Source organism: Protopterus annectens, chromosome 7.part0 (assembly GCF_019279795.1).
Source record: "Protopterus annectens isolate FY-2018-M chromosome 7.part0, PAN1.0, whole genome shotgun sequence".
Classification (NCBI taxonomy): domain Eukaryota; kingdom Metazoa; phylum Chordata; order Ceratodontiformes; family Protopteridae; genus Protopterus; species Protopterus annectens.
Window position 1 is genome coordinate 1,623,476,243 of NC_056739.1, and position 12,516 is coordinate 1,623,488,758.

A 12,516-nucleotide genomic window follows, 5' to 3' on the forward strand; every position below is an offset into this window, starting at 1 on the left:
CAATTTCACATGATTCAATATCAAGAATTTTTGTTAGACCAGCTAAATAAAAAACTTTCCTCTCCTGAACCTATAGACCGCAAGTCTATTCAGGATTTGGTACATAACTCTCAGCAGGTCAGTAACCATTTCTTAAAATGTGGCTGTGATGCACTGGAGGCTTCCTTTAGATCAGCTATGACTGGAACAGTGATTCGAAGACATGCATGGTTAAAAGAACAGTCCTTACCAGATCATGTTAAATCAAAACTCCTAGATGCCCCCATGGAGAAACAAAGTTTGTTTGGCTCCCCTGCACAGGAGGTTCTGAAGAAGGTGGAAGAAAAAGCAAAATCTGACCAAACAGTCAAAGATTTCTTACAGGTCCAACCTCCGAGGTTTAGCAGAAATTGGCCTTCGAAGAATTGGTCCTTTCCAGACAACTCCAGAGCACAGAGAGGCAGAAATAGACGCCCAAGAGGCAGAAATCAAGCTAGGGGTGCCTACAGGGGACGTCAGTGGCAACCTACCAACCAGAGAAGTACCGCCACAGATTCATCTACAACCACTTCCACTGGACAGACACAATGACTTGGCTCTGATACCGCCTACCAGGGAACAACTGGAAGCTCCCTTGGGCGGAAAGCTAGCCTTATTTTCAGACAACTGGCATTACATTACAGGAGACAAATGGACTTTGCAAACACAGACAAGGGCTACAGGTTTCACTTCCACACTCTACCAAAAAGAGGGGAATGCCAAACCTACCACCAAGCCAAAAATCAGATGCTCTAAAACAAATCAACAACTTACTAGAGATAAGAGCTATAGAAAAGGTGCCACCTATGGAACAAGGCCTAGGTTTTTACTCCAGGCTTTTCCTGGTACCAAGAAAAGAAAATCAATGGAGACCTATTCTCGACCTGTCCGCACTGAACACATACCTCATCGTTCCAAAATTCAAAATGCTGACCCTCCAGCAGCTTCTTCCCATGCTGGGCAAGGAGTCTTGGCTGGTGACTCTAGATCTCAAGGAGGCATACCTGCACGTCCCTATACGACCAGATTGCAGAAGATACCTCAGATTTCTTGCAGGATCAGAGCATTATCAATTCCCAGCATGGACCTTTGGCTTATCTACTGCGCCCAGAGTATTCACGAAATGCCTGGCATCAGTAATTGCTCATTGCAGGCTCCAGGGAATTCAAATTTACCCATACCTGGACGACTGCCTATTACAAGCGGACAACAAAGCACAATTAACAAAAGATTTGAAAAATGTCATACAACTGTTGCAAGCCTTGGGATACACAGTCCACATGCAGAAGTCAAGACTAGTACCTTCCCAAAGGATAACATTCTTGGGGGCAGATCTAGACACATCAACTCAGATGGCCTTTCTCACAGAAGAAAAACAAAAGCAACTACCAGGCTATTTCATGTCATTAACAAAACAAACTCAGCTTACTGCAAGGAAAGTCCTGCAAGCCCTGGGTTACATGGCATCCTGCATAATATTGATTCCGCATGCTAGGCTACATATGAGAAAGTTACAATGGTACCTAAGGAATGTATGGTCTCAACACCAGCCCAGTCTAAAAAACCAGATTCCAATAATTCCATGCCTGAAGCAAGAATTCCTGTGGTGGGCTCATGCCTGCCAGTTGAACAGAGGCTTGCCTTTCCACAAACCACAGCCAAGCCAGACCATCATCACGGACGCCTCAGACCTAGGATGGGAGGCTCACATGGTGGACAAGTGTATACAAGGCCTATGGACCCAAGACCAGCTGAATCCACACATAAATCTAAAGGAGATGCTGGCAGTGAAATATGCGATCCAGACATTCAGACCACTCCTTCAACAGGGTCATCTGCTGATAAGGACGGACAACACCACAGTCATGTGGTACATCAACAAACAAGGAGGTACACATTCATATCCTCTATGCCGGATGGCAATGGACCTGTGGAATGTGGCCCTGAACCTCAACATTCAACTTCAGGCCAGATTTGTACCAGGAAAAGAAAATTCTCTAGCAGACACCTTAAGCAGAACTACCACGGATGCTCACGAATGGATGCTGCATCCAGATATTTTAAAAGCCATAACAGAGAAATGTGGACTACCACAGATAGACCTGTTTGCCTCCCCACACAATCACCAATTGAAAAAATTCTGCACAAGAACATACCACCCACTTGCTTGGAGGGTGGACTCACTTTCCTTCAGCTGGAAAACCTGACAGCATATGCATTTCCACCTCTTCCCTTGATGTACAAAGTTCTACTGAAGATCAAAGAGGATCAACCAAGGGTAATTCTGATAGCTCCAGACTGGCCGAGACAACATTGGTACCCGCTACTGAGAAGCATGTCTCGGACACACGATGGCATCTACCTCTAAGTCCCTTACTACTAACACAGGACAACTACAGGATCCTACATCCAAACTTGAAAACACTGCAGCTAGCTGCTTGGAATATTGTATAAACCAAAATAACCCTGATTTATCTCAGAGGGTTAAGGACATTATCCTGGAGGCACGCAGACCCTCCACAAGGAAGACTTATTCAGCCAAGTGGAAAAGATACCTCATTTGGAGTGCAGCAAAGGGAGAAAATGTCTCGTGGCAAACATAGCACTCATCCTGGAATACTTAGCAGAGCTGTTCCATAATGGCCTGTCTTACTCCTCCATTAAGATTCATGCATCAGCAATTTCAGCAGAATACAACTTGAATCCTCCTGTTTTCTCTCATCCTCTACTCAGGCAGTTCTTGAGAGGAATCAAAAATGTAAAGCCTCCAAGGAAACCACCTTTACCTACTTGGGATCTCAACTTTGTGCTGGAAAAGTTATCCCCCTTTGAACCAGCAGCAACAGCAGAATTACAATTCCTGACTTGGAAAACTGCATTCCTGCTAGCAATCACTTCAGCAAGAAGGGTATCTGAGTTACAGGCATTAATGGCAGTACAGCCTTTCCTTATCTTCCATCAGGACAGAGTCTCTCTGAGAACCAACCCTACCTTTCTGCCAAAAGTGGTCTCCAGAGTATCATTGAACCAAGCGATTCATTTACCTACATTCTTCCCCAACCCACAGAACAGGGGGGAAAGACTGCTACATACCTTGGATGTGCACAGACAATTACGCTACTATCTGGACAGAACTAAGACCAGCAGAAAAACTGACCAGCTTTTGGTAGCATATGCAACAGGAATGCAAGGAAAAGCAATTTCAAAACAGACAATCTCGAAATGGATAGGAAATTGCATTCATTTCTGTTACTCTTTTCATGGAAAGACATCTCCTGATAATATCAGACCTCACTCCACAAGAGCTACAGCCACCACTACAGCTTTCCTATGAGGAGTGGCTACCAAAGACATTTTAGAAGCTGCTACCTGGAGCTCCGTGCATACATTTGCCAAGCATTACAATCTTCCTTTATACTCTAGATCCCGAGCAGGTTTTGCAACTGCTGTTTTGCAAGGGATCTTAACTACACCATCTCTATCTTAGTACCTCCTCCCCCAGTTTGGCTATGGTATTCTACCCATATGTTAGGACTGCAGATGCATCCTTGAAGGACATAGTACAGTTTTGTACCTACCATAAATGTAGATGTCCGAGAGGTATGCATCTGCAGTCAGGATTACCCACCCTCCTTCCCCTCTGTGGTACTCTTAGGGTATTTACCCATCTTTTAGCTAGCTAGGGGAATCTGTTATAGTGTATTTGTTTGTATATATGTATATATATATATATATATATATATATATATATATATATATATATATTTGTTTATATTGTTTGCTCTCCACTGTTTGGAATTATTGCATTTATCCAAATTTAGCCTTACTAGAGGGCACCTGGCATCTGGGGCAAGAAACACTGAGGAAAATGGCGTCGGCTGATGCCTTTATACCCAATAAACAGCAGCTATGACGTCGGGTGAAGTGCGACATCAGCCGAGGCCAGACCCAGACTTTGGAACAAGGGCTGCCTGAGGCCAGACAACCCATATGTTAGGACTGCAGATGCATACCTCTCGGACATCTACATTTATGGTAGGTACAAAACTGTACTTTTTAATGAGTTAATGTTTCATTTTTTTTGTCCTGAATTTATAAAGCCTAATGTACTTACTTAATTTGCCAAGTTTAAGGTTTTATAATTTGGCAGTTTCTCTTGTTTTGGGTGTGAAGACCCTTACCCAGGCTTATCTTTTACTGCTTGAGACCTTGTCATTCTGTTAATCAAGACACCACTGAGTAAAATAGCACAGGTCTGCATTTCCAGTTTGTTTTTCATATTTACTTATGGGAATACTGTTGCTTTGTAAGCTGAGACAGCTATGTAGACTCACAAGTGAACCACATGTGCTATGTTGGCTGCTTTACCTCATGTGTGAGGGAACAGTCAAAAAGGGTATAGCATTAACACGAGAGTAATAGATGATGTTAGGCATGTGTGCAACTGCTGTCATAACTCAGACAGTCTTATTGCATAGGTAGACCCTGTAGGGTCTGCCAAGGAGTGCTGCCACCTTGTGGAGGTGTGCATATATTTGCTTGTTAATTTTGTTTTACCACTATGTAAATATCAACTTATTCATTATATATTTGTATTTATGATAACTATTTGTATATAATCTGTTACACTCATTTGTACTACTGTTATTTCTGGAGCTTTTCTCCTCGGGCCTCCCCTGAAGATGGACATGTGTCCAGTGGACTTTCCCGGTTAACAAATGTAAAATAAAAAATAAAATAATTGTCTGTTCAGAAATATGTCATGTTAATTTGCTTTTTTTGCTACTCCTAAGCTATTCTGTCTCTTCTTAGTTTGCACTTGCCAGGCATTCTTTGATAACTATACCAGATTTCATTCTTCATACAGGGTAGTACTTAAAGTTGCATCATTTTACTGTGTGCTGACACAGTCTTTTGTACATTGTGGTGTGATTGACGTTTTTACTAATTTGCCTTCAGCTTAAGTATAGAACACTATCCCACCCTTCAGTTTGCACAGGTTTAGACATTTCTAACATAACTGACATGCAAATGCAGTATATCATGTATAAACTAACACTAACTGAGGGACCCCAGCTTGAAGTAGTTGTTTCACTTTGGGGAGCAGTTGATCATAAATGTCCATTAACTCTTTTACTAAATAAATATTCATAAAACAAGATTCCTGGACAGCTCATGCCCCACACATTTCTTATTGTTCAGAAAAAGCATATTGATGTAAAAGCTGATATACTAGTAACTTTTTAAGTACATTAGAGCAGTATGTAAAAACTGTTGTTGAGTTTTTGCATGTATCCCTAATTCTTGAGTAAAGTAGTTGAGATGCTAGTAGAGTAGTTGCCATACCACACGATTCTCCACAGAAGTGCTGTAGTGGAGTGTAAACAGAAAATACTTTACAAAGTACTTCTCAGCTATACTTTTTATGTAGAATGTCCCTCGTTTTTTGCCCTCTCCCTCATAAAATGTTTAAATTTCTCATAAATTACTGAGGATCACAGTCAACCAATAATGCCAGGTATTAGAATCTCATACTTACTGTTCAGAAAAAGTATGTTAATGTAAACCTTTTTGCTCCATTAATTTTTAAGCGAATTAGTGTCTTCTTCCTCCTCTTCTTCTTCTGCTTTTCCTTTTGGCTGCTCCCATTAGGGGTTCCTACAGCAGATCAGTAGTGTTCACAGAATGAGTGGCAGTAGAGTTTTACAGTATCGAGATGCCAGCCCGGTTCCCAGCCTTCCTCAGAAGACACACACACACACACACACACACACACACACACACACGCACGCACTCACACCTGGGGCCAATTTAGAATGTCCAAGCCACCTGCAGCAAGTCTTAGGAATGTGGGAGGAAACCCATGGAAAGAGGGAGGACATGCAGACTCTGCACAAAAGGCACCCCAGCCGAGAATCGAACTAGAGAATTTTAAGTGATTTAAAGTAATATTTACAAATCATTCTTGATTTTTTTTTTTTTTGCTTGGTCCAGCAATCTTGAAGAAAGAAGTTGAGCAGCATGCTATGGAATGCATTGAAACTGTGTGATCATGAGTTTTAATTACCTACCTTATGTGTAATAATTACACAGATAGTAAATATTCATTAAGTATGCATGACACAGAATTAGAGACTTGCATTATTTTTTCTGTCTGCAGTATGTAAGCAGGGTTTGCTACTGCAAATAAGGGGGTATGGTGTTCTGCACTACTGCCTTACTTTCTGTAGCATAGAAGGAGAAGCCTTGAAGGAAACTCAGTTGACCTCAGTTTTATTTGCAAACCCAGTTCCAGTGTTGCCAGCTAAGGGGGATAGAGCAGGGCAGTATTTTTGCCAGCTCACTTGTCCCAGGGGATGGGTGGAATTTGCATCGAAAGACTCGCAGTAATTATTGAAGACCAAGGCCATCAAGAAGCATGTAAAGCAAATTGGAAATTGGGCAGGACTGTGGATAGGACATTCCAGAAAAAGACCTCAGAAGCTGTCAGCATAGTGCAAAACCTGTGCGTGTTAATTCTTCATACCCTTACTTTTAATGTTTCTCCACTTATGAGGTTGCCTGAAGACCCTGAATTTTCTTTGTAAGAAACTCTTAAGGCCTTTCCAGTTGCTGCAGGTGCCTGGTTAGGTACATACCAAAGGTAGCATTGTACTCTTATGATTGGCCTGATGAGTGAGGTGTACAGGGGGGTTATAACCTCTTTTGTTCTGGATGTATTGCCCTTACTTATGAGGTGGGTGACATAGAAAGCCTTTCTTATCACTGTGGAGACGTGGTGGTCAAAGGAAAGGTTGCTGTCGACCTGTGTGCCCAAATGTCTCACCACTGATTGTGTGCTTAGGGTGCTGTTAATGTGGTAATCTGCAGGGGCATCACCCTTGTCAAAGGGGATGATAATGCATTTTTTGCATTGAGTTTTAACCCACGACTTTGGCACCAGTCGCTTGTCTATGTTAGTCCTTCTTGTAGGGTGTTGACATCATTTGGGGGCTCGATGACTGCACCCAGTTTGCAGTCATCAGCAAACTTTGTCAGGAATAGGCCTTTTGTTTTAGCCTGTACATCTGAGAAGTAGATTCCAAACAGTTGGGGCCCCAGCACCGATCCCTGTGGAATGCCACTGATTACAGGTCTGTTGGTGTAGGTAGAGTCACCTATTTTGACTGTATGTTCTATTGGTGAGCCAGTTTGCAACCCACCTGACAATGTATGGGTTGATCTTCAGCTGGGTGAGTTTATTAATGATTGCCTGAGTGGGGAATAATGTTAAAGGTCTTGGCCAGGTCCAGATAGGCCATATGCATGGATTTGCCTTCGTCCAGGGCTTTGGTGACTGTCTCAAAGAAGTCCACCAAGTTCAAGAGGCAGGGGTCGGGTCGAGCATTTAGAGGTCTCATATCTTTGTTGATAAGGTCCATGATTATTCATTTCATAGCCTTGCAGATTAGGCTGCTCAGACTTATGGGTCTATAGTTCTCAGGATCTGTGGAGCCACCTCCTTTATGTAACAGGGTGATGTTTGCTGTTTTCCATTCAGCTGGTGCTAAACCAGTGCTTAAACTGTGGTCAAAAAGAGTACCCAGCGGTGCAACTAGTTCCTGTTTAATCCATTTAGAATACAGCCTGGGATATTTTCAGGCCCCCTAGAGGCTTTGTTTTTGGCTTTGGAGAGAGCATTTACGACCTGCTCCTTGGAGATACTAGGTGGAGTGCAGGCGGTAGGGATGTTTTGGGGGATATGTGGCTGCAACAGGGGGAGGAGTTTTCACTGAACCTGTCAGGTAGCAGGTTGGCTATTTCTATGGGTTCGGTATATGTGGTGCCATTAACAACCAGTTCTGAGCAGGTCTGGGTTCTTCCTTTAAGGTTTCTGACATAGCTAAAGATGGTCTTATAGTTATCCTTAGTGAAGGAGGATAATTCGGATTCATAATTAGCTTTAGAATGCCTTACAAGATGTCTTATTTACTTGTTTAAGCCAAGGAGGGAATGTTTCCAATTCAGAGACTGTTCCTTCTTGCTCTTGGACAGCAATTTCTTTCTCTTATTTTATAACCTGTTAGTGGCGGATGTCCACCCGGCAGGCTTTTTCTTTCTTGAGGATCTTGTTTTGATCCCATCAGTATTGCTGAGTCAGTACATCTGTATAGATGCTTATACAAGGCATTGGTGTAAATCCCAGTATAGATGTCCATGCCATCAGTGAGGGCAGAGGCTATGCATCTATTAATGCCATCACATATTAGGTTGTAATTGGCATTGGAGAAATTTTTAGTCTAGTTGCTGCTAATGGGGGGTCAGATGTTGTTGTTACTTCTAATGAGACTGATTTGTGATTAGACTTCAGTAGGCAGGGCCGCACACATGGGGTGGTGCAACAATCATCCATGTTAGTGAGCACCAGATCCAAAATATTTGGGCCCCTTGTGGGGGTCAACCAACTGGTCCAGGGCATTGGAGGTGATGGAAGTCTCAGAACCTTCGGGCAAGTGTGTTACTACATGTATAATTTACCCAATCTATGGATGGATAGTTAAAGTCACCTAAAACCAGGGTGTTTGGTTGTATCTTGAGCGATTCAAGTGGGTCTAAGTGGGTATCCTGCTTCATGGAGGGGGTCCTGCAACTGGCAATAACTTGGAGAGGGGTCTTACCTACAGTCAATTGGACCTGGATTAGTTCAATGGAATCATTCTGTTTAACCAATCTAGAGATGTATTTTTCTTTGAATATTGATACTTCACATTCTGTAGTTCTCACTCTTTCAGTTTGTGGTCTGAATGTGTGGAAGGCATTATAACCCGGTGTAGCCGCGGTGCTTTCAGTGGCCTTAAACCAAGTCTCTGTGAATGCACAGATGTCAGCATCTTCTAAGATGAGGGCTGTTTTCAGTGAGTGCAATTTTAGGTTTAGAATTCTAGCATTTAGCAGCATAACCTTGAGGTTGCTTTTGAAGATATTTTTATGTCAGAAATTTTGTTTTTGTGATAGTGCCTAAAAAGGCACTATGGGGGAGGCAAGAGCCTTAGCCAGTAACCAAAATCTCAGAGGTGATAGTTGAAGACCGTCTCTGGCAAAGCAGCATGATCTATGTATCATGTCATCCCAGGCTGACAGGTACTGGATCCCCTTAGGCTGACACCAGAAATGGCTTAATTTGTTAGTCAATCATTTTTTTTGTACATACTGTGGTATCATCCTAGGTGAAGGTAGAATGCTGCTCAAGACTAGGGACATACCTGCCTGAGACACATATTCAGAAAACTCAGTAAACTCTCTCTTCATATTGTCCAGTGAGGTACATCTGAAATCATTCACACCAACATGAACTATGACTGAGTCATAACAGAACTTATGGAGAGATTTGAGTGCATGTGTGATCTGGTGTATCCTAGAACCCAACAGACAGCAGACCATAACCTTCTCCTTGTCCAGCCTGAGTGGGACATCTGTGTGTCTCACTATAGAGTCACCTACGACCAAATAAATTTGGTTTAGATGTGCTTTGCTTTAGGGGGCTTGTTTGGTGAGACACTTGTGCTTATGGTTTTATGTGTATTGAGTGCTGTAGGTACTGTATTAGGTGTAGCATGTTAGTGTTTTCGAGGTCTCTGGTGTTTAGGTAAATTTCTGGTGAGTACCTCCATGTATGATGGTTTATGTGTTGAGAGCGTGGTTTGTGCAGGAAGTGTAGTATGTGGGCTGACAACCTCTTCAGTGTCACTGCTCTGTGAACAAGAGAGCAAGGATTCCAAATTCTTAGTGTATATGCATCTCTCACAAATTGAACTTGAGTGGTTTAGGAACAGGGGGTTGTCATTGTACATGAGGCAATTGCTACAGTGCCTCAGGATACCCATTTCAATCAGGCTGGCAGGAGAAATGGAGTAGAGCTGACCATCCATAATACTAGGTGTAAATGTGCTTACTTTAATGAGGAAGGATGTGATTTAATTGGGGGCTTAATGCTGGCTCTATACTGTTGGGGCTGTCAAGGAGTACGAGCCTGTTAGGGATTCGGAGTTTCAGTTAAAGTGGCAAATGCTGTAGAAATCTCAGCTGAAGTGCTCTCTGAGCAGCTAAGCACAGTTTAAGGGACTCCTCAGTTGGAGCACAGGCAGCTTCTAAGGGAAAATAAATCTACTTTAGCTTTTGTGTCTATAACCACCAATGTTTACCACCACTGTGCGCTACATGCAAACATATGCCTTGGATTGCTCAGATGAAGATAGTAGAACAGTACCTGGTCGCCAGACTCTGTGGAGCTGTGTTAAAACAGGTGCAAACCTGCGCAAATGCAAGGTATATGTAGCAAGTGTGTTTTTCTTGCTCTTTTGTGTATAGTTACTTGAAAGAAACCTGTTCACTTTTGTTTCTTGTTGATACTGTGATCTTTTTTTAACACTCGTTTTTCACATCATTAGGTGTTTGATGCAACAAATACTACCCGAGAACGAAGAAACATAATACTTAATTTTGCTGGGCAGAACGGTTACAAGGTGAGATTGTTTTCTGACTTTTGTGCAACCAATTGCCTATTTGTATATCAGCTGTGTTACTTATTAAAACTTGCCCAGTTATGGATGTGGCATGGATGGATAGCAACAAAGAACTAAACAATAATTTATTAGTTCTGCATGGTTAGGGTAAAAGAACAAAGAGGAGATGGGTTGTTCGTCAGAAAGTATATGGATGTGTAAGATCAGTAGTTATGTACAGTAAATGCTAAATTAAATATCGGCTGCCTCAGACCATTCTTAGGTGTTTAAAAGTTAAATCAGAGCATAAAACTTGGGATGATAATTTTTCAGTCTTTATAGGGTTTGTAGCAGCAAAGAGATTTAGGCATGATGTATAAGTTTTTACATGTAATGATAGGTCGAGCTCACAGAAAGTTCCCTTGTTTTCAGTTTAAATCAAGTCATTAATTCAAGGCCAAGCATTTGTTCTTGTTTATACTTTAGACACTTGTACATTTTGTCTTAACATTGCTGCTTTTACATTTGAGAGACAGGCCCCATTCAGGCAAGCTTTAAAAAAATCCAGACTTCTCTGATAAACAGGAACTTTATCATGAACCCTATGCAATTCCTTTCATTTGAATTTACCATTAACCAGACATTTGTATAGGGCCAATAAACAGAACCATCACTGTAGGAACCTTATAACCTTTCCAGAGGAATAGCACATCTTCCCTTCAGTGCATGATCTGAAACTTGTAAATATACCCAGAAGACTAATGACTGTAAGAGACTGTAACCAAATTGTGCAGGTGCAATCTAGGCCATTTCCAGTCTTGTAGGGCTCTAGATGTACATAGTACAGTGGAATCTGAAAACCGCAGTGGGAAACATTTGCAATATTTCATTGACATTACAAAGATTCCTACAGTGATTTAATGAAATAACCTAACCTGAATTAATTGGCACTAAAAACTTTAAAGATCCCTGCCCACAGCCAGTTTATAATTTAGCTGGCATTGCTTTCCTGAACACATAGGTCTATGACCGCTTGACTTTTGTTTATTTATAGCGATGGCAGCATTTTCCTGCCATTTCATATAACAGGTGTGGCTTTATTTTTAGTATAAGTAAGTACAGCCATTACGTTTACTTGAAAAACTGAAGCAAGACTTGAGATACAGTTTTGTGTTCCATAAGATGGAGGTGTCTGTTGTGAATGCTTTGTCTCTTGTCTAACTTTCCTAGTAAATGACAGATGTTGAACATTGTAATATCACAGCAAATGTGTTTGCCTGCTTTCACAGAAATTAGGCTTCTGTCTGCAAAAGCAGTGAGCAGTATTAGACATGCATCCCAGATGCAGAAGGTTGGTGAGTGCTGGTTGATGTAAGAAGGTTCAGCTGTCCATACCTTTCTCAGGGGAGAGTCATGAGAGTGTCTTTGCTCCAGTCATGGAAGACCACCGAGTTAGAAAGCAAGGTTCTCCACATATGCATGGTGCGGGTATGCTAATGTTATGGTAGTTGTAATGCCTTGGTAATTATGGACGAGTATGATAAAATCCCTGTCAGCCACCTTGATGCCACATCAGAATGCACTAATTTCCTTTCCATCTGTCTGGCAGTGATGGGTAAAATGTCTACTAACCTCGGATGTAACAGTAATTGACCATAGACTGCTTTGTAAGCTGGTTTGTCACAGTGGGTTGACACATGGGAGAGTGGACACTGGAATACTTTAGATGATCAGTGACTAACCAGGGAAAAATGCAACTTATTACAACCTGTAAATTCCTAGTTATTATAAACTGTGAATTCCTGTGATATGAGAACTCCTTGCAGTACAGCGTGCTTCCAGGTGGTATTTGTTTGAGAAGGATTTCAGTGATTTTATTTTGTGGAGTCTTTTACATTGTGTTTAACACTTGAGTGCATCTGTTATTGTCATACCCCAACTCTTCATGCTTGTGTCATTCAGCCATTGCATAGCAGCCCTATGATGGGGTTCAGTGCCTAGAAAGGCCAAGGGGCTT

The 12,516-nt window shown here is 41.9% G+C and overlaps 1 protein-coding gene across 3 annotated transcripts in view; it reads left to right on the forward strand.

Moving 5' to 3' along the window:
- The window catches only part of LOC122807151 (6-phosphofructo-2-kinase/fructose-2,6-bisphosphatase 4-like), an 877,767-nt gene that overhangs the window by 254,404 nt on the left and 610,847 nt on the right, over window positions 1-12,516 (forward strand). For all 3 annotated transcript variants that reach the window (XM_044078168.1, XM_044078167.1, XM_044078169.1), the window contains one exon: window positions 10,446-10,520. In XM_044078168.1, the coding sequence (XP_043934103.1) occupies window positions 10,446-10,520 (75 nt within the window). The remainder of the gene's footprint in view (window positions 1-10,445; window positions 10,521-12,516) is intronic.